This window comes from Lithobates pipiens, unplaced genomic scaffold (genome assembly GCF_037356315.1).
Source record: "Lithobates pipiens isolate NorthernLeopardFrog02 unplaced genomic scaffold, aLitPip1_a1.2 Scaffold_18, whole genome shotgun sequence".
Taxonomy (NCBI): Eukaryota; Metazoa; Chordata; class Amphibia; order Anura; family Ranidae; genus Lithobates; species Lithobates pipiens.
The window spans coordinates 190785161-190810748 of NW_027507758.1; the positions used below are offsets into that span (position 1 = coordinate 190785161).

The 25588-nt window shown below is 43.7% G+C and overlaps 1 protein-coding gene across 4 annotated transcripts in view; it reads right to left on the reverse strand.

Moving 5' to 3' along the window:
• The window catches only part of DHX57 (DExH-box helicase 57), a 210146-nt gene that overhangs the window by 63784 nt on the left and 120774 nt on the right, over nucleotides 1-25588 (reverse strand). For all 4 annotated transcript variants that reach the window (XM_077486473.1, XM_077486472.1, XM_077486474.1 and 1 more), the window contains 2 exons: nucleotides 18512-18729; nucleotides 7860-7976 (listed from right to left, as the gene is read on the reverse strand). In XM_077486473.1, coding sequence (XP_077342599.1) covers nucleotides 7860-7976; nucleotides 18512-18729 — 335 coding nt within the window. The remainder of the gene's footprint in view (nucleotides 1-7859; nucleotides 7977-18511; nucleotides 18730-25588) is intronic.

The following is a 25588-nucleotide window of genomic DNA, read 5'->3' on the forward strand; positions in this document are numbered from 1 at the left end:
ACTTCCTCATTTTTTCTATCCCTTAAACACTGCAAAGTAAGAAAAAGGGTTTAGACTTACCTGTAAAGGCCATATCTTTGTGTACAGTACAGGACACAAAGTATTCATAAACCCTGGGATATAGACTCCTACCTTCTGGGGATTGGACACTGGCAAGCACTACCCACACTGGGTCCTCAGATTCATAGCAAGCAATGCAAAGTAACCAAGTAATATGAGTTTAACCCATGTCATGTACTGTACTCCAAGATATGGAATTTACAGGCAAGTCAAAATTCCTCTTAACTTAATTGTGCAGTATAGAACACATGCAGAGTATTCATGGACCCTGAAATGCCCCCAAACAATGAATGGGAAGGGTGTGCAACAACTAGGCAAACAGAACTGTGTCATCAGACCCGATAAGAAGGGTCAACAGATCAAACTTCAAAGTGCTGCTGCAAGAACTATGCAAGTGAAAGCTGACCCAGCAGAAGATTGGATGTCCGCCCAAACATGAACCGAGGACCAGGGGGCAGTCTTACACAGCTGGGCTACAGAGGATTGGTGCAGAAAAACTCCCACAGATCTGGTGGAACGGGCATGAAAAAGCCTGGAAGGAGATTTGTTCTTGAGAATGTTAGGTTTTGTTGATTAGAATCCTTATCCATCCCGCAATGGTGGACTTAAAAGTAGGGTGTCCCTTATGGGGTACTGAAGGTGGGGAGTTCATCTGTCTGATTGAAGCAATAGCTCAGAGGTAGACTCCAATATTGCTGACTAAGTCAAGACAACGAAGAGAGATTTCCTTTGGAATCTTTGGAGCAGGGCATATGCATAGGATTATGTCCTCATTGAGGTGGAATACTGATGCCACTCAGGGAAGAAAGGATGGTCTTGAGCGCAAGACAATCTTCTCTTTTTGTGAAGTATGAGGAACGTCTCCCTACAGGAGAGAGACACCAACTCAGAGACATGTCTGACCCACGTGACAGCAACCTAAAAGGCACCTTGCAGGAGAGGTCAACCAAGGGCATATTACTGATGGGTCCAAAGGGTGGTTTCTGCAGGGCAGAAAGAACCAAATTGAGATCCAAAGAATGCACAGGGTGCTGCGGGGGTGGGGGGGGGGGGGGGGGGGCTCAATGAAACATACCCCTTGAAGCAAAAAGCTTTTCCAAAGATCTTTGAAAGAGAATGAGCAAGGCCAAGTTCCGTCCATTCCGAGTGCTTAAGGGCAAGTTCGGGTTAAGACTGATTGTAGGAAGGCCAGAATGCGAGGCACAGAGTAATCCCCAGAAATGAAGTGAAGGATTTCCAGGTATAATAGTACATCTTCCTGCAATTGACTCCTCTATCTTTATAAGAACTGGGCTTCAACTGCCATGCCATTAAAGACAGAGACCGAAAAGCAGGATGCAATAGATGGCCTTGAGAAAGCAGATCTGGCCTGTTGGGAAGTGGCCAGGTGTCATCTGCTAGAAGTCCAAGTATGTCTGTGTATCAGGTTCTTCTTGGACAGTTCAATGCAATGAGAATCACCGTTTTCCTCTCTGGCTCCATCTTTTTGAGCAGAATAGGCAGAATGTGAACTGGAGGGAAGGGGCAGATTAACCTGAACTGAGACCAGAGATTTAACAAGGCATTCTAGGCTAGTGCTAGGGGATACTTGGTCCTAGCTACAAAGAGAGGTAGTTTGTTGTTAAATCTAGAGGCTAGGATGTCTACATCCCCATTTCTGATATATCAGACTGAAGATGTGTCAGTGAAGGGCTCATTCCCTTTTGATCTAGGTTTTGGCAGCTCAGGTAGTCTCCTTTTTCATCCTAGATTCCCCCAGAGGTTCTCTCCCCAGCGTATAGATTGCATTCATAATTTTGCCACTCAAATGCATTATTTAACCTCATTTGCCATGTAGTTGACCACCCCATTAATTTGTTCAGATCTTTTTGCAAGGTTTCCACAGCCTGCGGAGAAGTTATTACCCTGCTTAGCTTAGTATCGTCCGCAAATACAGAGATTGAACTGTTTACCCCATCCTCCAGGTCGTTTATGAACAAATTAAATAGGATTGGTCCCAGCACAGAACCTTGGGGGACCCCACTACCCACCCCTGACCATTCCGAGTATTCCCTATTTATCACTACCCTCTGAACTTGCCCTTGTAGCCAATCCATGTACTCACCCTATGGTCCATGCCAATGGACCTTATTTTGTACAGTAAACGTTTGTGGGGAACTCTGTCAAATGCTTTTGCAAAATCCAGATACACGTCTATGGGCCTTTCTTCATCTAGCTGGCAACTCACCTCCACATAGAAGGTTAGTAGATTGGTTTGGCAAGAACAATTCTTCACAAATCCATGCCGATTACTGCTAATGATAACGTTCTCATTACTAAAATCTTGTATATAGTCCCTTATAATGTTCTCTAAGAGTTTACATACTATTGATGTTAGGCTAACTGGTCTGTAATTCCCAGGGATGTATTTTGGGCCTTTTTAAATATTGGTGCTACATTGGCTTTTCTCCAATCAGCTGGTACCATTTCAGTCAGTAGACTGTCAGTAAAAATTAGGAACAATGGTCTGGCAATTATTTGATTTCCTTTGTTCCCCAAGTACCCTTGGGTGCAAGCCATCTTGTCCCGGTGATTTATCAATGTTAAGTTTCCCAAGTTTAATTCTGTCCTCTGTTATCTATGGGGGTGCTTCCTGTGATGTGTCATGAGGTTAAACACTGCAGTTTTGGTTAATTCCCTCGTGCAGACTGAGGAGAAGAATAAATTCAATATCTTCGCCATCTCCCCATCTTTTGTAACCAGATGTTCTTCCTCATTCTTTATGGGGCCAATATGGTCTGTCCTCCCTTTTTTACTGTTTACATACTTAACCACTTGCCGACCAGCGCACGACGATGTAAGTCGACAGAATGGCACGGGCAGGCAAATGGGCGTACATGTACGTCCCTTTAAATTTGCCGCCCTGCCATCGGGAGCGCGCTGGTCGGGACCCCCGTGAGTCCGGAGCGGGACCCGCGGACTCGATCGCCGCGGGCATCCCCGCGATCGTCTCACGGAGCGGCCGAATGGAGAAGTGCCGTTGTAAACAACATTTCTCCATTCTGCCTAGCAACTAGTGGCGCTGATCTCTGCTCCATGTGATTGGAGTAGAGATCAGTGTTCACTAAATGAAAGCCCAACCCCCCACAGTTAGTAACACATCCCTAGGAACACTTAACCCCTACACTGCCACCCACTGGTTAACCCCTTCACTGCCAGTGTCATTTACACAGGAATCACTGCATTTATATAGCAGTGATTACTGTATAAATGACAATGGTCCCAAAAATGTGTCAAAAATGTCCGATGGGTCCCCCACAATTTTGCAGTCACAATAAAAATCGCTGCTCGCCGCCATTACTAGTAAAAAAAAAAAATAATAAAAAATTATTAATAAAAATGCTATAAAACTATCCCTATTTTGTAAACGCTATAACTTTTGCGCAAACCAATCAATAATCGCTTATTGCGATTTTTTTTTACCAAAAATATGTAGAAGAATACGTATCGGCCTAAACTGAGGGAAAAAATGTTTTTTTTATATATTTTTTGGGGATATTTATTATAACAAAAAGTAAAAAATAATGCGTTTTTTTCAAAATTGTCGCTCTATTTTTGTTTATAGCGCAAAAAATAAAAACCGCAGGGGTGATCAAATACCACCAAAAGAAAGCTCTATTTGTGGGAAAAAAAGGACGTCAATTTTGTTTGGGAGCCACGTCGCACGACCGCGCAATTGTCAGTTAAAGCGACGCAGTGCCGAATCGCAAAAAGTGGTCTGGTCTTTGACCAGCAAATTGGTCCGGTCTGAAAGTGGTTAAAGAATTTCTTGGGATTTTTTTTGCTCTCCTCCGCTATGTGTCTTTCATGTTCTATCTTGGCTGTCCATATTGCACCCTTACATTACTTGTTGCAATCTTTATAAAGTCTGAATGCTGAGGAAGAGCCCTCAACCTTGTATTTTTTTTGAAGGCCTTCTCCTTTGCTTTTATATGCATTTTTATATTGGAGTTAAGCCATACAGAACTTTTGTTCGCTCTTTTAAATTTATTACCCAATGGAATGCATTGGCTAATGCCCTTATTTATTATGCTCTTAAAGCAAACCCATCTCTCCTCCACGTTCTTTGTTCCCAAGATTTTATCCCAATTTATGCCTTCTAGTATGATTCGTAGTTTAGGGAAGTTGGCTCTTTTATAAATTTAGTGTCTTTGTAGTCCCCTTATGTTTCCTATTTGTGTGATTTATATGGAAGCCAATTGACCTGTGATCGCTGTTCCCTAAATTGCCCCATATTTCTACATTTGTGATCAGGTCTGTATTTTTGGTAATCGGTAGATCCAGTAATGCTTTATTTCTAGTAGTAGTGTCTAGTCTAGTCTAGTATTGTCTGACTGCATTCTGATTCGGTGTGCACGAAGACATTGGGTAAACTTCCCTGAGCTCCAGAATGTTGAGGGGGGAGTTTGGCTTCCATAGGTGGTCATGTTCCCTGGACCGTAATGGACCAGAACACCTCAGCCTGAAAGACTGACACTTTCTAGTGATACCAAAAGACTTCCCTATTGTTTAGGCTGGGCTTGAGACCCACCAAGTTAGGGAATTCCCTGCTTGGCTGGACAGGCGCATCAGTAGCTTGAGAGAGCAGTCTTGAATGAAATTGGGGAAATGGTATAGCCTTGAAAGAGGCTACCATGAGGAGGTCTCTTCTTTGACCCCAATTTTTGATCGTGAGCTCTGAGATAAAGAATTTTTTTTTCTGGAAAAAAAACTCAGCGTGGGATGTGTCCAAGACCAGACCCAAGTATTCCAGGTGAAGAAAAGACTGGACCAGATTTTTGCAAATTGATCACCCAACCAAAAGCCTGAAGCATTAGAATTGTCCTCCAAAATGTCATCTAGACAACCTGTGAGCTGGATGTCCCGATTTCTGAGAAGGGCAAGAAGAAGTGCTAGGATCTTTGTGAATACTCTGGGAGCAGAGGATAGGCCAAAGGGCAGTGCGATAGATTAGAAGTGATTGTCTGTCACTGCCAAGCGCAGAAAGCATTGCTGAGGTGGATAAATGGGAACATGCTGATAGGCATCTTGGATATCTATGAATGTCATGTATTCCCCTGGTCTCCGAGAGACAATTACTGACCTTGTGGATTTTAAGTCCAGGTTGGATGAATACCCCATTAGGGTTTGATGCTGTGAACAGGTTTGAATAAAATCCTTTTAGCCTGTCTTGTGGAGGTACTGGCACTACAATGATCGTGTATAGCTGTAATATTAGCATTTGTTACGTACTATGAATATAGCAAAGGGAAACTCTACAACAGGGGCCTCAAACACAAAATTATCTGAGGGCCACAGGACAAATTTTCACATCCAATGGGGGCCGCATGCAAACTGTCCTTTTCCCCAGCATTGGTGTCAGTGGACGCACTATTAACCCCCAGCATTGGTGTCAGCGGATGAAATATTAACCCCCAGCACTGGTGTCAGCAGATGCACTATTAACCCCCAGCACTGGTGTCAGTGGACACACTATTAACCCCCAGCACTGGTGTCAGTGGACGCACTATTAACCCCCAGCACTGGTGTCAGTGGACGCACTATTAACCCCCAGCACTGGTGTCAGCGGACGCAATATTAACACCCAGCATTACACACACACTCCATAAATACCCCCTCTTCAGAATTGTCAACCCCAGTCACGCAACTAAGGACTTTGCTCAGCTTCTGTGTGATGGCTCACTTGCCTCTCCTCCTGGCAGTCAGCTGGCGGCCTGATCTTCAGCCTCCCGAGTCCTCTCCTCCCTGAGAACGACACAATCTTCCGCCCTGAGGTGGCAGCAGGACCCTGGACCTGGGGCTAGTGTTCTGTCGAAGTGCCCACTATCGAATAGTCCCCGGGACGAACTGCACATGCCCCGTATGTAACAGCACAACAGCTGATTTTCTGATCAGTTACAAGTGTCGGCAAGAAGGCGCCTGCACACAATAGCTGACTGAAGAAATGTTTCAGTCAGATTGTGTCTCACGCTGCCAAGGAGTGTTCATGTAGGTGAGGGGCAAATTTAACATGAAGGGCTCAGATGTTTTCAATGATGGCCAGTGCTGTAAAGATGGGGGCAGAATCTACATGAACGTGCCTCGGCACAATCTGACTAAAAAATGTCTTCAGTCAGGTATTATGCACAGGCGCCATCTTGCCGACACAACAGCTGATCATAAAATCAGCTGTTGTGCTATTACGTACGGCGCATGCACAGTTCGTCCAGGTGTTCTGTCAAGAAATGCCACCCATCAAATAGTGCCCAGGCTGAAGGGCGCATGCACCATATGTAACATCACAACAGCTGATTTTTCCATCAGCTGTTGTGACGGTGAGATGGCGTAGGCACACAATAGCTGACAATTATTATTTTTGGCAGATTGTGCCCCACGCTACCGTCGCAAGTTCATGTCCATGATGGGCAGATTTCTACATGTTGTGGGCAGATTTATGGGCACTTGGGGATGGAAATACATGGCCAGTGCTGCAAAACAAAACTTTGTGATGGCCGGATTTCTACATTTCTTCTGGGTGGAATATCACAAAGTTTTATTTTTTTGCAGCACTGGCCATCTAATTCTGCCCCCAAGTGCCCATAAATCCACCCACAACGTGTAGAAATCTGTCCATCATGGACATGAACTCGCCGCGCAAGTGCGGGTAAAGGCGGAGCACAATCTGACAGTAAAAAAAATTCTGTCGGCTATTTTGCGCGGCTGCACCATCTCGCCGTCTCAACAGCTGATGGTAAAATCAGCTGTTGTGATGTTACGTCCAGCTCATGCGCCTTCAGCCCGGGCACTATTCAATGGGGGCATGTCTCGACAGAACAGGTGGACAGGGCGATGGGCAGATCCTCCCTCCACTCTCCTGTGTTGTGCGCGTTGGGCTGCAGGAGCATGCGGGGGGAGGAGACAGAGAAAGCTCCCAGCTGCTACCACCCGCCCAGGATTGGCCCTGCCTGCGGGCCATTTGTAATTGTAGCCAGTCCGCGGGCTGGTACTTTGAGACCCCTGCTCTACACCATTATATACAAGTTAATGATACAGCCATCTAAAGGGTGTACTCCCTTTATATTACTTCTACACCAGCTAAAAGGTTATCAGAGATCTGTAATGAGTCTTAAAAGGGGGTATAAAAGCGGAAACTTTTTTTATCTTAACGCATTAAGATAAAAAATCCTTTTGTGTTCAGCAGCCCCCCTAATACTTACCTGAGCCCTATCTCTAGCCAGCGATATCCACGAGCCCCTCTGCCATCCGGAATTCTCCCTCCTAATTGGCTGGGACACAGCGGTAGCACCATTGGCTCCCCACTGCTGTCAAAGTCAGTTAGTCAATCGGGAGAGAGAGGGGCTGGGGTTGAACCATAGCTCCATGTCTGAATGGGCACACGGAGCTGCAGCTTGGCTAGGGTTCCCCCATAGCAAGATCACTGCTGTGGGGGCGCTCGACAGGAGGGAGGGGTCAGGAGCACTGAAGAGGGACCCGAGAAAATGAGGATTCAGGCTGCCCTATGCAAATCCACTGCACAAAGCAGGTAAGTATAATATGTTTTTTTTTTGTTTTGTTTTTTAAATAATAAAGAGAGAGCCTTTACAATCACTAACTTATAGCACATACATTTATCAGGCAATTGACAACATTGATGCATGGCACAAAACCTGAAATCTGTGAAAAGGTAAACAAAACTTTAGCTATTAGATATCTGCATCCCCTTGAATGCATCTAGTGTTACTGGACAGCCTTAATTTACTTGCAGCTTGATATCTACCAACCTGATGGGTAGGAGTGGTCTCCATTAACTATCCATTCCAGCAAAGCTTCAATCAACTCAAGATTAATTTTATCCAAATCCATGGTAGAAAGTGTTTTAATAACAGATTTGCTGACACCTGTGATGAAAACAGAGATATAATTGCATTGGCTGAAGAACATTCAAGCACTGATCACCTTTTATGAAAGCTTTTAAAATTCACAAACAGCTGGGATTACATTACTGTGTTAGGGTGCATGCATACCGCCCCAAGAGGGCTGTACAGCATTCAGGGGCAAGCATACCTCCCCATACCCAAGCACAGATTGACAGTGTGTATATTGGTATACAGCCGCTGCATATTTTAGCCTGTCACTGATTTTGACAGGCTGCTGGCAGTGAGCTGCACCTATGACTTCCAGGCAGAGAATTACACCTGAATGTACAAAGTAGTTGCCCTTTTGCAACTGTAAGACAATGAGCTGTAACTCCAGCCAAAACAGGGCTAGGACTTCCGTCAGGTTTTTATTGTTACCTGGGTCCCATTGGAGAGATTCTCCTTCACTTAAGGACTCAGTGACCACTTTATCTAGTGACCAGTTTAAATAACTAACATAAATCACCTAGAGAGCACAGTCAAAAAAATGTATTTGTTTTTCATTTTCTATTTGGTTAAAAAAAAAAAAAACTGCTATGAGAGATTCTAGATGCTGCTATTAATGACCTATCCTTTTGAAAATGCCAGTTTCCTGGTCGACATGTTTTTGGCTTTAATTATTTTCTGAGCTACTGACCTGGAACAAGTATCAAGAAACGGAATTTTGACCTTCATTTGTTGCATGTTTCTTCTGGGTCTGCGACTCAGAAATATTAAAGGATTTGGATTTTGCGAAAGCGTTCGAGACAGTTCCGCACACGTGGCTCATGTGTAAGGTAAAATCTACAGGTTTGGAATTATCAATTTGTAAATGGATAGAAAACTGGCTAAAAGACAGAATTCAGAGAGTCGTGGTTAATGATTCTTACTCTGAATGGTCTAAGGTTATCAGTGGTGTACCCCAAGGTTCAGTGCTGGGACCCTTACTTTTTAATATCTTTATAAATGATATTGGGTCTGGGATCAAAAGTAACATTTCTGTCTTTGCAGATGACACCAAGATATGCAGTGGAATAACGTCCTTACAGGATGTCACCAATTTACAAGCCGACCTCAATGCTCTGTCTAATTGGGCGACTATGTGGCAGATGAGGTTTAATGTTGAGAAATGTAAAGTTATGCACTTGGGGGCTAAGAATATGCATGCATCATACATGCTAGGGGGAGTACAACTGGGGGAATCCATAGTGGAGAAGGATCTGGGGGTTTTGGTAGATCATAAGCTCAATAATAGCATGCAATGCCAAGCTGCGGTTTCCAAAGCGAGCAAAGTCCTTTCCTGTATTAAGAGAGGTATGGACTCCAGAGAGAGAGATATCATTTTGCCCCTGTACAAATCATTAGTAAGACCTCATCTGGAATATGCAGTTCAGTTTTGGGCACCAGTTCTCAAAAAGGATATCGGGGGAACTGGAGAAAGTGCAGAGAAGGGCAACCAAACTGATAAGAGGCATGGAGGAGCTCAGCTATGAGGAAAGATTAGAGGAACTGAATTTATTCTCTCTTGATAAGAGGAGATTAAGGGGGGATATGATCAACATGTACAAATACAGTGCCTTGCGAAAGTATTCGGCCCCCTTGAACTTTTCAACCTTTTGCCACATTTCAGGCTTCAAACATAAAGATATAACATTTTTATTTTTTGTGAAGAATCACCAACAAGTGGGACACAATTGTGAAGTGGAACGAAATCTATTGGATTTTTGAAACTTATTTAACTAATAAAAAAATGAAAAGTGGGGCGTGCAAAATTATTCGGCCCCCTTGCGTTAATACTTTGTAGAGCTACCTTTTGCTGTGATTACAGCTGCAAGTCGCTTGGGGTATGTCTCTATCAGTTTTGCACATCGGGAGACTGAAATTCTTGCCCATTCTTCCTTGCAAAACAGCTCGAGCTCAGTGAGGTTGGATGGAGAGCGTTTGTGAACAGCAGTTTTGAGCTCTTTCCACATATTCTCGATTGGATTCAGGTCTGGACTTTGACTTGGCCATTCTAACACCTGGATACGTTTATTTGTGAACCATTCCTTTGTAGATTTTGCTGTATGTTTGGGATCATTGTCTTGTTGGAAGATAAATCTCCGTCCCAGTTTCAGGTCTTTTGCAGACTCCAACAGGTTTTCATCCAGAATGGTCCTGTATTTGGCTGCATCCATCTTCTCCTCAATTTTAACCATCTTCCCTGTCCCTGCTGAAGAAAAGCAGGCCCAAACCATGATGCTGCCACCACCATGTTTGACAGTGGGGATGGTGTGTTGAGGGTGATGAGCTGTGTTGCTTTTACGCCAAACATATCGTTTTGCATTGTGGGCAAAAAGTTCGATTTTGGTTTCATCTGACCAGAGCACCTTCTTCCACATGTTTGGTGTGTCTCCCAGGTGGCTTGTGGCAAACTTTAGATAAGACTTTTTATGGATATCTTGGAGAAATGGCTTTCTTCTTGCCACTCTTCCATAAAGGCCAGATTTGTGCAGTGTACGACTGATTGTTGTCCTCTGGACAGACTCTCCCACCTCAGCTGTAGTTCTCTGCAGTTCATCCAGAGTGATCATGGGCCTCTTGGCTGCATCTCTGATCAGTCTTCTCCTTGTCTGAGCTGAAAGTTTAGAGGGACGGCCAGGTCTTGGTAGATTTGCAGTGGTCTGATACTCCTTCCATTTCAAAATGATCGTGTGCACAGTGCTCCTTGGGATGTTTAAAGCTTGGGAAATCTTTTTGTATCTAAATCCGGCTTTTTTAAACCAAATCTTCTTTTATTTTATTTGCTTTGTATACAAGTTCACAGATACATCCACAGAATAAGCACATACAATAATTCCTCTTGTATACAAATTTCCCTGCCCTCTCCCACCCGTACCCTTTCTCCCCACCAAACCTCTCCCCCTCCCATTCCCTCAGCCAATAATATTAAATACTCAATATAATCAACAACTTATACAAAATATAAATAGAATCAAAATTAAACAAACTACTCTTTGCTTTCTCCCTCCCCCCTCCCCGCCCCATATTCACTCACTCCTTCATCCATAACGCTTACATCCTACACACTCTTGTTCACTACTCCCACCACTTTCCCCATATTTTAACAAACTTCCCATAGTTACCTCTTTTCCTATATATATATTCCTCCTTTTTTATCGTGTCTTTAACCATTTCCATCCATTCCTTTACTGTGGGTGCTTCCCTCCTCTGCCATTTATACGCAATTAGTTTCCTCCCTTGAAAAAGGCATCTGATTACGGCTGTATGGATATCCCCCCGGACCTCCTCCTCTTCTATCAATCCCATTATACAAATTTTAGCTTCTACTTCTAGTGATAGCCCAACCACTTGATTTATTTTCCCTATTACTCCTACCCAATATCTATATAATCTTGGGCATCACCAAATCATATGTATTAGATCCCCTCTTCGATCTCCACATCTTGGGCATTCGGCGTCCTGCCTACTCCCAAACCTAAACAACTTGAGAGGGGTATAATATACCCTGTGGATTAAATACATTTGAGATATAATATGTGATGGAGATAATGAAACTTTCGCTCCCAACGCCAAAACCTTCTCCCACTGTTCAACCGATATTGGGCCCACATCTCTTTCCCATTTTACCCTTTCTTTTCCCTCTATCACCCCTTCTTGTTCCATTCCCTTTAGGTACCTGTAGATATCCGAAATAACTCCTTTCGATGTATTGCTACTTATAATTCTCCTGAGTACCGGCATCTTACTCCACTCCAACGTCCTACCTCTAAATTGTGCCTCCAACGCATGTTTAATTTGTATATAATTGAAGAGGGAGTGAGCAGGTAACCCATATTCATCCCTTAATTCCTGAAATGTTTTCAGTCTCCCGTCCCTATATAGTTGCGCTAAGAAGTGGACACCCCTCCGATCCCATTCTACTAATCTCCCCATTTTCTTAATTTCCTCTAAATTTTTATTTTCCCATATTGGGGAGAATTCCGTATATCCTCTATACCCCAGTATTCCTTTTACCTCCTCCCAACACTTTACCATCAGTTGAACTGTGGGGCATCTGGTCCTAAATAAGTCGGCCTCCATCGCTTCCACCACCGTATTATGCGGGGTATCCCTCCCCAGGGGACAGCCTCCCTTCATCGCTACTGCTAGGTTACCTCCTTTCATGTACTGTAATTGGGCAGCCAAAAAGTAGACTCTCATATTAGGTAGTGCCAACCCACCCAATTCCCTTGGTCTCTGTAGCACTAATTCTTGCCACTCCATTCTTCCATATCACCTCTCTAAACAAACTTTCCATTTTCTTAAACCAATATTTTGGAATCCAGACTGGTGAATTTTGTATGACATACAATATTTGAGGCATCCACACCATCTTAATTAAATTACACCTGCCGGCTACTGACAAGGGGAGGTTCTTACATACTCTGATTTTACGCTTTAATTTTGACATAAGTGGGACTAAATTCCCTGCTATATACTGCCTTGGGTCTGGCGTCATATTCACTCCCAAGTACTTAATTTGCTTAACTATTTCAATTTGGGACACCTGTACTGGCAATGGAGTATCCAGGGGATCCACTGGAAGGAGGACTGATTTTTCCCAGTTAATTAAGTCCAGAGAAATACCCGAATTCTTTTATCAGAGTCATTGCCGCCACCAATGAGGGCCCCGTATCCCCTAAAAACAACAGCACGTCGTCTGCATACATAGCAACCTTTTCCTCTTCATTCCCCCTTTTAAACCCCCGGATATCCTGCGCCTCTCTCAAGGCTATGGCCAGAGGCTCCACCGAGAGGGCGAAAAGCAGGGGCGACAAAGGGCACCCCTGTCTTGTCCCCCTCTCCAAGTGGAACCCCTCTGAACATTCCCCATTTATCCTCACTTTCGCCCTTGGTCCTGTATACAGTACTCTTATCCATTGCATAAATCTCGGCCCAAATTGAAATTCCGCTAACACCCTCCTCAAATAATGCCATTCCACACTATCGAAGGCTTTCTTCGCATCTAAAGACATAACTACTCTATTCCCTTCATTTTCTGAAGGAATCTGAATATTTAAGTAGGCACGTCTCACATTCATATTTGTGGACCACCCTGGGATAAACCCAGTTTGGTCCTGATGTACTAATTTTGAAATGATGTTTTTTACCCTTGTTGCAAGTACTTTTGCCAAAATCTTAACGTCTGAGCACAGTAACGATATAGGTCGATATGATGCAGTCTCCAATTGGTTTTTCCCTTCTTTTGCCAAGACCACCACTGTGGCCTCCATCATTGATAGCGGCAACTGCCCCACTTCAAAGGCCCCATTGAACACCTGTAGGAGAGCAGGTAAGAGTATATCCCCAAATTTTTTATAAATTTCTATCGGCAGTCCATCCGGACCTGGGGCTTTCTGTTTTATCATTTCTGCTGTTACTTTTTGCAGCGCCTCCAAGCCCTCCCTATCTTCCTCTGACAGACTGGGTAATGTTATTTTTCCAAAGAATTCCTGCATCTCCCCTTCTACATCGGGATTTGAAACTTTATATAATTCCTCGTAATATTTTCTAAACTCTTCCACTATCTCAGGTGTTGACTTCCTTATACCTCCCTCCCTGTCCAAAATCGCCGGTATTATTGGGGACGAACTATTTGATTTACCAAAGAAGGTCTGACTCTGGAACTGCCTTTTCTTCTCCTCTTTCTCCCATATAAGTCTTTTATAATCTACCTGGTTCTTCTCCCATTCCCTATAGCTCTCTTCTGAAGGGGCCCTTAAATACCTTTCCTCTGACCTCCTTAGCCTCTCTTTTGCTTCTATTTCCTTAACTGTCCCCTTCTTCTTAATCTGCGATATCTTTTTTATTAATTCCCCCCTTAGGAAGGCTTTCAGGGCATCCCACATTATTCCCAGGGACGTAGATCCTACGTTTGTACTCAAAAATTATTTTAGATTTTCTTTTATCCCCTCCGTGTTATCCATTAATTCTAACCAGAATGGATTTATTTTCCATTCCCTTCTGCTACATCCTCTCCCTATTGTCATTAAAAGCGTTACAGGTGAATGGTCTGAAATTCCCCTTGGCTCGTACTCCACCTTCTCCACCATCCCCAATGCCTCTTCATTACATAGCACCATATCGATCCTGGACAAGGTAGAGTGCGTCCTGGAGTGGCAAGAATACTGTTTCCTTAAGGGGTTCCACCTCCTCCATATATACACAAAACCGGTTTCTTCACACAATTGAAATAACAACCCATTAGGTCCCTCCCTACTACCTGTCTTCTGTGGGAACCTATCTATTTTTTCATCCATTATCATATTAAAGTCCCCTGCTATTATAACCGGGATTCCAGGCTTATTGATTATAAACTTCAACAGTTCATTTAATATTTCTGCATTAAATGGCGGTGGGATATACACACTCGCAATCACACATGCTTTATCCTCTATACCACAAAAAAGAAACACATATCTCCCTTTAACATCTATGATGCTCTGCCTGCAGGTTAGACCCGACCCAGGATCTATTAGAACACTCACTCCCCTTCAGTAAGAGGTATATGTAGAATGATATTGTATCCTATACTTCCTGTGTCTTAACACACTGATTGTATCTCGGTCCAGGTGGGTCTCCTGCAAACAGAGCATCCCATAATTACCCATATTTCCCATAGAAAATATCGCACGCCTCTTCAGTTGTTCCATCACCCCCCGTACATTCCAAGAACAAATTTTAACACTTTTAGTGAAATTCCCTACTTTACTACTTGCTCCCATACTTAAGGCCAAAATCACAATATCAAACTTTTATTCTCCATTCTAAGTGCTTTCTCTGTGTTTTAACACGTGTTCCCCCCCTTACTTTTTTCCAGTGCTCCAAAATTTTAATCCCACTCATATTTTGTATCTCAAATTTACCATATTTCCTACACACATTTTTAACACTTTTTATATAAATTTGACAATTTATTGCCTTGTGCCTCACTCAATTTAATTTTCTTGTGACCTTTTTCACTAACCACCATATTTATTGCTATTCCACACATCAACTCTGTGCTTAAATATTTTTTGTGCAGATGACAATCCTTTACCATGCCTACCTATACCCTTCCTTATCCTTTCAACCTCCTTTCTCACTCTATCATTCATCCATTCACACTCACCATCCCTTTTCTCTTTCCCCTCCCCATCCCCCCCATACCCCACTTGGGGCCCTTCTAAGGGGCTTCCAATATGACCGTTTTTACCTCCCAGAGTGATATATCCTTCCACCTACTCACCCTACCAACCCACTCCTATTACTCTTATTTCTAAGACAAAAAAAAAATATTCCCCATTGCAACCGAGAGAGACAAAAAAAAAAAAAAGGGGGGAGAGGGAAGGAGACAAAAAGAGCAATATGGGGACATTCCCCTTTAGTCCGAAAATAATGTCCATTTTCTTTCTGTTTTCATATTACACCATTCCCCTCTGTTGAAACTGACACTTATTTTTCTCCAACCACAATTTGACTTCTTCTGGACTATTAAAGAATGCAATTTCCCCAAATGCTGATACCCTCAACTTTGCCGGATAAAGTAATGCATAGTTCACTTTAAGACTCTGCAATTTCTTTTTGCACTCTATAAACCTAGCTCTCTGCCTTTGCAGCTCGGGGGAAAAATCCGGATACCATGAAATCTTTGTCCCATTATATTCAAGATTACACAGTTCTCTTGCTCTTTGAAGGATAACAACTTTATCTCTATAGGACAATAATTGGATGATTATAGGTCTGGGGTGACTTCTTCCTTCCACCATCCTAAACGGAATTCTATACGCCCTTTCAATTGCAAAGAATCTTGATAGCTTCTCGCTCCCTACTTTATCCTTTATCCATGTTTCCATAAATTCAACGAGACCATTGCCTTCACTTTTCTCCGGGAGACCTAAGACTCTGATATTTTTCCTGCGTATAATATTTTCCATATTGTCCATTTTATCCATACACACATTTAACTGGCCCTTCATCATTTGCATCTCCTGTTTCAACGGAAACAAATCATCCTCCACCTGGCTGACTCTCTCCTCCAGGTCTGAAATGCGAACCGCAGCTTTCTGTACTTCATTTTTTAGATTTAACACATCTTCTCTTATCTGTTTTAATTGATCTGATACATCATCCAATGATAATTTGCATGTATTAACCGCAGATAAAATTTCCTTTAAAGATGGTTCTTTTCCCTTTACCAAAATTTCTCCTTCTACACCCATCTCAGTGTCCCGTCCGATCCCCTTCTCTGTGGAGGGGTTACTCACGAACTCCTGTGCTTCCAAGATTCCACCTATTACAACCATGGAGTCTAATTGGGCTGCTATATTTGCTGTTTTATTTAAATTTGTCGGCACTATTTCTGTCACCGAGCCCTGGCTCTTCCTTCCAGCCATTTGCACTGCCATAGTGCTCTGCTGCTGCCCCTCTCCACTTTGCACATTCTTTTTAGGTGTTTGACTTGGAGTCAGATTAGGTGTATGGGCATATCGCTCAAGTTTAGCGGCTGCAGCTGCAGCAGCAGCGCCTGTCAGCCCAGACGAGTGACCAGCTTTATCCTTAGAACTGCGCAATGCTTGTGACCCATTGTGCGTGGCCGCCTCCTCCACCCCCCTCTTCCTGATCATACCTTAGAGTCTAATGTCTCTTCCCCCGGGGGGGGTAGCGCTCTATCCCACCCTCCGCCTTTATTCCCTCTCTCACCGGGATTTTCTGCGTGGGGACCGATGTTCCTCTGTGGGAGAGCTTTCTACGGCGGCCTCCACACTCCTCCGCTGTTGCGCCCTCTGCTGACCGACCGTTCCGTTACTTTGCGGCGTCACGACGTCACCTCGTCCCAGCGTCTCGGCTTCTCCTTCCCTCCTCCTCCTCCACACCATCTCGGCAGCATTAGCTTCTAGAGCGGGCGGTAGGTCTGAGCCCGCCGCAACCTCTCACCCTGACAGCCGGTCACGCCCCCCTAAATCCGGCTTTAAACTTCTCCACAACAGTATTACGGATCTGCCTGGTGTGTTCCTTGGTCTTCATGATGCTCTCTGCGCTTTCAACAGAACCCTGAGACTACCACAGAGCAGGTGCATTTATACAGAGACTTGATTACACACAGGTGGATTCTATTTATCACCATCAGTCATTTAGGACAACATTGGATCATTCAGAGATCCTCGCTGAACTTCTGGAGTGAGTTTGCTGCACTGAAAGTAAAGGGGCCGAATAATTTTGCACGCACCACTTTTCAGTTTTTTATTTGCTAAAAAAGTTTAAAATATCCAATAGATTTCGTTCCACTTCACAATTGTGTCCCACTTGTTGGTGATTCTTCACAAAAAATTTAAATTTTATATCTTTATGTTTGAAGCCTGAAATGTGGCAAAAGGTTGAAAAGTTCAAGGGGGCCGAAGACTTTCGCAAGGCACTGTATATAAGGGGTCCATATAGTGAACTTGGTGTTGAGTTATTCACTTTACAGTCAACAAAGAGGACAAGGGGGCACTCTTCACGTCTAGAGGAAAAGAGATTTCATCTCCAAATACGGAAAGGTTTCTTCACAGTAAGAGCTGTGAAAATGTGGAATAGACTTCCTGCAGAGGTGGTTCTGGCTAGCTCAGTGGATTTCTTTAAGAAGGGCCTGGATTATTTCCTAAGTGTACATAATATAGCTGGGTACTAACATTTATAGGTAAAGTTGATCCGGGGAAAATCCGATTGCCTCTCGGGGGATCAGGAAGAAATTTTTTCCCCTGCTTTAGCAAATTGGATCATGCTCTGCTGGGGTTTTTTGCCTTCCTCTGGATCAACTGTGGGTATAGAATTGGGTATATGGGATTGTATGATATTATTAATTTTTTTTTTTTGTGTGTGTGGTTGAACTTGATGGACATGTGTCTTTTCAACCTGACTAACTATGTAACTATGTAAAGTCAGACAGCCAGGCAGCTAGGCATTATGACACACTGTCAGTAGTGGCAGTAAATACTAAATGCACATGATGAAGTTATGTTTAAGGAGACCTAAAATAAGTCTACCCCTTGATTTAGTCACCCCCCCCCCCCCCGACTTAAAGCCGTATTACACCCAACAGCCAATAGCAATCCACACCCTGTCCCCCCCCCCCCCCCCCCCCCCGCTGTCTTCTGGGAGACACACAGGTCCCAGAAGACAGCAGGAACCACTCAGAACACACAGCGTGACTCGTGCTTGTGCAGTAGGGAACCAGGGAACAAGGCTGTAAAGCCGCAAGGCTTCACTTCCTGATTCCCTTACCGAAGATGCCAGCACCTGCACCCAGGAGCTGAGGGACAGATCGGCTTCGGGTGAGGACATCGCGGGCGCCCTGGACAGGTAAGTGTCCTAATATTAAAAGTCAGCAGCTGCAGTATTTGTAGCTGCTGACTTAATTTTTATTTTTTTGTGGCGGAACTCCGCTTTAAAAAAAAAATCCTTAATATTTTGTATTTCATTAGCCCATTATTACTTGATAGAAATTATAAAGACCCCAAAGTATTTATTAATGTTACCACTGTAACGGGTGGATAGCTCATGGAAGCTCAGTTGTTGGTCTGGCACATTATCCTTTACAGCCCTTGTTTCCTGTATCTTTAGTGTGTCATTGATTTCATATTCTAATTCTCCCATAATCTCTTCATAGCTCTTCCCTTTCTTCTGCTTAGAGGTATCCTTTGTCGATGAATGCCTGGAGGAGCGATGGTATGGGCTTCTATCTTCCAGAACATACCTGAAAAAAGTTTGGTGGAAATATACAAAATCTTACACAACAGAACTCATCAATGTGCTGTATATCAAGAATGGCATCTACGTCCTTAGCAAATACATTTGGCATCCATATCTTTTTGTATTCATAAATGTTTCTTTTAGGTGGTGCAACACATTCTGGCTTTTTTTTATTCAAAATTACCACTAAAATTATGATCATTTTTCATAAACCACTTTTTTTACATATTGCAAGGAAAAAAAAAAACGAACTGAAAAAAATTGTCCAATTTTATCATACACAATACAGAATTTAACAAAATCACAAACACTATGAGAAAAAGGGTGTGTAAAAGAATGTCAGGAATGTTTTAGTTATTATGATACATATGATAAATGTACAATGGCAAGAAAAAAAGTATGTGAACCCCCTGGACTAACTGGTTTTCTGCAGTAATTTGCCTAAAATGTGATCTGATCCTTAGACAACAATAGACAAACACAATGTGTTTAAAGAAAAATCTGTAAGGGGAAAATACACAGGACGCCCTCCTCACACCAAACCAAGCCCCCCCCCCCCCCTTCCGAGTCTCACTGACCTGGAGCATGGCGATCACCCGCTAGGAGACATCAGGTCGCCGCCTGACCGGTCCGGGCTTAGAAATCCCACCAGCTTAATCTCCAAAAACATACCTCGTCAGAAGGTACATCAAGGAGCATTCTATGAGGAGAAAAATCTGCAGGGTCCAGTGTAAGTTCACCTTACAGATTGTCTGTAAAGGTGAACATACACTTTACGCTGATAACACAAATATAATTTCTCCTGTCTTTAACCACTTCCCACCCGGCCAATGCACATATACAGCCGGGTGGGAGCCATCTACTTCTGATAGTTCAGGAACGTCCTTCAGAAGGAGCGGGATCGCGCGTGCCCGCGCAGCGGCGCGATCCCGATGTGCCGCGTCCGGGTGACACGAGCACATCTCAGATCGGCAGGAGGGCTCTGTGATTGGCCCTCCTGATCACATGATGGCCGTGTCCAATCACGGCCGTCATGTGATGTAAACAAACAGCCGGTTGCTAGGCAATCGGCTCCTCCTCTCCTCACATAGAAGTCATCGCTGAGGAGAGGAGAGCAGATCGCTGCAGCCGGCTGATGATCAGTGAGTATGAGCTGTTTTTACAGCTTTTTACTAACTGATCACCAGTCTAGTGTAAACACACCACACAGTATAAACACAGTCCCCACATATGTCCTCAAAACACACATGTCCCCAAATAATAAAAACACATGTCCCTAATAATAAAAACATGTCCCCCACATATGTCCCACTAAAATCACATGTCCCAATGATTATCTGCACACATATGTACGTGATCACCTGCACACATATGTCCGTGATCACACAAACCATTATACACTTAACGGAATTTTTTTTACCAAAAACATGCAGCAGAATACATTTTGGCTTCAATTTATGACAAAATATGATTTTATTGGATTTCTTTTTAAATAGAAAAAAGAAAATATTGTTTTTTTTTCCAAATTTCCACTTTTTTTGCGCCTATATCGCAAAAAAATAAAAAACTGAGTCGTGAATAAATACCACCAAAATAAAGCTCTATTTGTGCGAACAAAATGATAAAAATTTCATTTGGGTACAGTGTAGCATGACCGCGCAATTGTCACTGAAAGCGCAAGAGCGATGAAAGCTGAAAATTGGTCTGGGAAGGAAGGGGGCGAAAGTGCCCTGTATTGAAGTGGTTAATAAACACATTAACTGCTTCCCGCCCATCCAGAAATGTACTGCAGACGTCCGGCCGCTGTGGGCAAAGCGTGCGCGCACCCCCCCCCCCCCCCTTTACTCCTGCTTTGATTGTACACAGGGGGAGCATGTCAACAAGTCCCAGCCAATAATTCACTCCTGGGACCTGTTGATTCTCACAGTCCAGAGCTCTGTGTTGGTAAACAACACAGAGCTCTGTACAGAGGGAGTGATCTGTCAGTTTCTCATCCCTGCAAAGAGCACCATTAGCTAAATAGTTTTTGTTTTTCTTGTTTTTTTTTTAAATAAAGATTCCAATATATATACACCATAACTTGTAGGTGATATATCTTTCACACAAACCAATCAATGTACACTTATTGGGATTTTTTTTTATCAAGAACATGGAGCAGAATACATTTGGGCCAAAATGTATGACGAAATTAGATTTTTCTTTTTACTGAATATGTTTTAAGAAAATAGTTTTTTTTTTCTCAAAATTCTGGGGATTTTTTTTGTTTATATCACAAAAAATAAAAACCCAGTGGTGATCAAATACCACCAAAAGAAAGCTCTATTGGTGTAAAAAAAAAACAAAAAAAAAAAAAATATCAATTTTGTTTGGGTACATCGTTGCATGACCGACAGTTAAAGAAGCGCATTTTCAAAAAAAAAAAGTTGCCTGGTCTTGAAGGGGGTAAATCTTCCAGAGCTGAAGTGGTTAAACATTTACAGTGCTGGAGGAAAAAGTAAGTGAACCAATAGACTAACTACTTCAACAAAAGCTAATTGGAATCAGTAGTTTGGAGTCTAATTAAAATTTGATTGCTAAAAGACACTCAAATATTTTAAGATCGATGAACAGGGAGGGCAGTCCATGGCAGAACACCATGGAGGACGCCAATGCTCTCCATAAAAAAAACATTACTGGATAATGTCAGAGTGGCTGTCCACCAGTAGAAGTTGGATGATGCAGTGGGACAATGACCTTAAGCATCACAGTATATCCACCACTGACTGGCTTCAGCAAAAACGGAAAATTGTATACTCACCTTTCCGTAATTTTCCTTTCCTGACGCATCCCATGGCAGCACACACAGTGGGTTGTGACTCCGCCTCCACAACCTGATAGGACTGGTTAGCTATAAGATTTGAAGAGGAGTCCACCGTTGCATTCTCAGTAACTATCACCTTAGAGGGGTGGGATCCTGTGTGCTGCCATGGGATGCGTCAGGAAAGGAAAATTACGGAAAGGTGAGTATACAATTTTCCGTTTTCCTGACGCATCATGGCAGCACACACAGTGGGAAATAACTCGCTACATGGGAGGGTGCCTTTTAGAAGTTTTTTATTTACTCAAGTACAGGATATAGATGAGTTTGATTGAATAATTGATCTCCCGAACTCAACCGTAGTTAATTGAGCCGGGTCTATTCTATAGTGTGACATGAATGTGGTTTTTGATGACCAAGTTGCTGCCTTGCAAATAGTCTCTGGTGACACTCTGTTGTATGCTGCCCATGAGGTCGCCATCGCTCTCGTCGAATGCGCTTTCAGGTATTCCGGTATTGGAAGGTGTTGAACTAGATATGCTTTCTTGATGACTTTAATCAACCATGAGGATATTGTTCTTGAAGAAGCCGCTTGACCTTTTTTGCCGCCATGCGGAATGACTAGGAGGTTTTCTGACTTCCTGAATGGAGCGGTAGCCTCCAGGTAGGCGGATATTGCAGACTTCACGTCCAGAGGGTGTGGATTTCCATCTGTGTTGAGAAAAACGGGAAGATTGATCTCCGGATTAAAGTGGAAGCTAGATGCTACCTTTGGCACAAACCGTTCCGAAGGTCTGAGTACGACCCTGTCTGGGAAAAAAACTAGGTGTGGTTCTTTGATTAGTAGAGCTTGCAGCTCGGAGACCCTTTTGGCCGATGTGATTGCAACTAGAAACGATAGTTTTAGTGTCAAGTCCCATAGGGATATTGATCCCCCCCGTCGAGAAAGGTTCTTTGGTTAAGGCTTCTAGGACGATCGATAGGTCCCAGGTCGGAAAAATTGGTTTTCTAGGAGGCCTTATTTTTAGGCATGCTTTCTGAAACTGAATGATGAGGGGGTTTAAAGCCCACTTGATTCCTGTCATTGCGGATATGGCAGAGACGTGAACTTTTAAAGTGCTTGACCTTAAGCCTTTCTCTAGGCCTAGTTGTAGGAATTCTAACACCTGAGACACTGATGGAGAAAGGGGATTCCAGGACTGTAGTTGGGCTATTGCAGAAAATCTTTTCCAAATCTTATTATATATGTTGTTTGTCGATTTCTTCCTTGCTTGTTGTAAGGTGGATATTACTCTTAATGAACAACCCTGATCTAGTAACCTTTCCCTTTCAGTTTCCAAGCCGTCAGGTGTAGTCGCTCTGGTGACGGGTGTAGAAATTTCCCTTGTGAGAGCAAGTCTGGGAACAGCGGAAGTGGGAGAGGCTCTTCTGTGTTCAATTGCAGGATGGTCGGAAACCATGGTCTTCTGGGCCAGAAGGGCAACACTGCTATTACCGTGGAAGACGAAGTCCTCAGTCTGGCCAGAAACCTGGCTATCAAGGGCACCGGAGGGAATATGTAACCTAGGCGAAATTCCCAAGGATGGTGGAGACAGTCGATCCCTGTTGCTGCTGGATAGGCGGTCCTTGCTAAGAAGCGAGTACATTTGCGATTCGCTGGAGTCGCTGCCAGATCTATATCGGGAACACCCCATTTGTGTGTCAGAAGAGTAAAGGCCTTGTGACTGAGAGACCACTCGTTGTTTGAAATAAATATTCGACTTAGATCGTCCGCGAGTTGGTTGTGAATTGCGGGTATGTATACTGCCTTCAGATCCGTCAGGTAGACTTGGGCCCACTCGATTATCGGTCGTACCTCCCGCATTAGAACTTTGCTTCTTGTGCCCCCTTGCCTGTGGACATAATTCACAGCCACTGTGTTGTCCATACGCAGGAGGACACTCTTCCCTGAAAGGAGGGGACTGAAAGTTAGAAGTGCTTGCCATGCAGCCCTGAGTTCCAGAACATTCGAGACTATCCCCTGTGGACAGAAGGACCAGCGGCCCTGTGTTCCCCGATCTAGATGATACGCACCCCAGCCAAGGTAACTGGCATCTGACGTTACTATCTCTGGGAGTGGATGAACGATAGGACGACGGTGAGTTAGATTGTTGGTTTGAGTCCACCAACGTACTGACTCCTTGACTGCTCTGGTGATTGTTATTTGTTGTGACATTGACACCCCGTTCCATTGTTTTAGGAACGAATTCTGGAATACCCTGGAGTTCCATTGAGACCACTGAACCATTAGAAAGGTTGATGACATTGAGCCCAGAATACTTAAGCATTTTCTTGCAGATAGGTGGTCTACTGATAGTAGCTTTCTCACTTTGCGGATAAGAGGATGAAGTTTCTCCTGGGGAAGCCCTACTGTGTTGGATCTGGTGTCCAATTCGGCTCCTAGGAAGACCATCTTCTGCACTGGGACCAGGCTGCTCTTCCTCCAATTCACTATCCACCCGAATTGCTGGAGTGTGGAAATCAGAATTGAATGATGTCGTAGAAGTATCTCTCGACTGTCTGCTAGAAGAAGAATATCGTCGAGATAGTGTAGTACTCTTAGACCTCTTTCTCTCAATAGTGCTATAACCGGAAGTAACACCTTTGTGAAGGTCCTGGGTGCCGTTGATATCCCAAATGGGAGGCTTTTGAATTGAAAGTGTTGCCTGCCTATCGCAAAGCGTAGGTACTTTTGAAAGGTTTGATGCACTGGAATGTGTAGATAAGAGTCGGATAAATCGACCGAGAGCATCCAATCTTTCTCCCCTATTGCTAGTAATATTGATTGGAGACTCTCCATCCTGAATGATTCGACTAGAATCATTTGGTTTAACTTCTTTAAATCCAACACGGGCCTCAGGTCGCCTGTTTTCTTTGACACCAAGAAAAGGGGGGAGTAAAACCCCTCTCCTCTCTGCTCCTGTGGAACTTCTATAATTGCTTGCTTCTGGAGCAACTCCATAATGTATCTGACTAAAAGCTTTCGCCTCAGGCGCGAAAAGGGTAGCTTGGTAGATTTGTAGTGGTTTTTTGGCGGTTTTCGCTTGAATTTCCACCTGTGACCTTGCTGGATGGTGGATATCGCCCAGGGTTCTTTTATTTTGTCTATCCAAGTTTGGGCAAATAGCCTCAGCCTCGCACCAACTATTGCGGGCTGGGCATGCGTGGCATCAAAAAGATTTTTGTTGGTCTCCCGGCACGGTTGTCTTCGATTTTTGGACTCTCACAAAAGAGGGTTGTGTGCTTCGCCAATTCCGTTTGAATTCTTTCCCGGGTCTATAAGACCTTACGTCCCGGTACCTTTCCGGAAGGTGACGTCTGAAGGGCGGATTTTTCTGTTTGGATCTTCTGTCTATTAGACCCGATTTTCCCCCCGTGACCTTTGATATTGCGGAATCTAATTTTGAGCCAAAAAGGTTAGTGCCATCATAAGGGATCTTACACCAGCTGGATTTGGAAGTCGCATCAGCAAACCAAGGTTTTAGCCAGAGAGCCCTTCTGGAAGTTACTGAGGCCAGCATTGCTCTTGCTGATGACCGAATAACATCCACCGCCGCCTCCGCTACGAAATCACCCGCAAGGCTGAGTTCCTGCAGTGCTGAAATGATTTTGTCTTGGTCCGCCGCTTCTGCGATTAATTTTTCAACTCCAGATGTCCAGGAGGTGATGGCTCTACCGACCGCTGCTAGAGCGATTGCAGGCCTACAGGCCCCCCCCGCTGCTGAGTAGGCTTTCTTAAGGTCGAGATCGATTTTGCAATCCATCACATCTTTAAAGGTTACGGCGTCTTCTATTGGTAGGGTTACATGGCGCGCTAAGCGCATCAGTGAGGAGTCTACCACGGGAGCGGAGATAAGAGGGTTCACTGCTGGCTCTTTTAGGGGATAGAGCTTCGCTAATCTGTTGTTTAAGCCGGATTTCTTTTCTGGTTTTTGCCATTCATCTCTTATGAGCTCCTCTAGCTCTTCGATAAAGGGGAAGACCTCAGGGTCTTTTTTTAGGTTAGGGAAGTATTTCCTTAACTTAG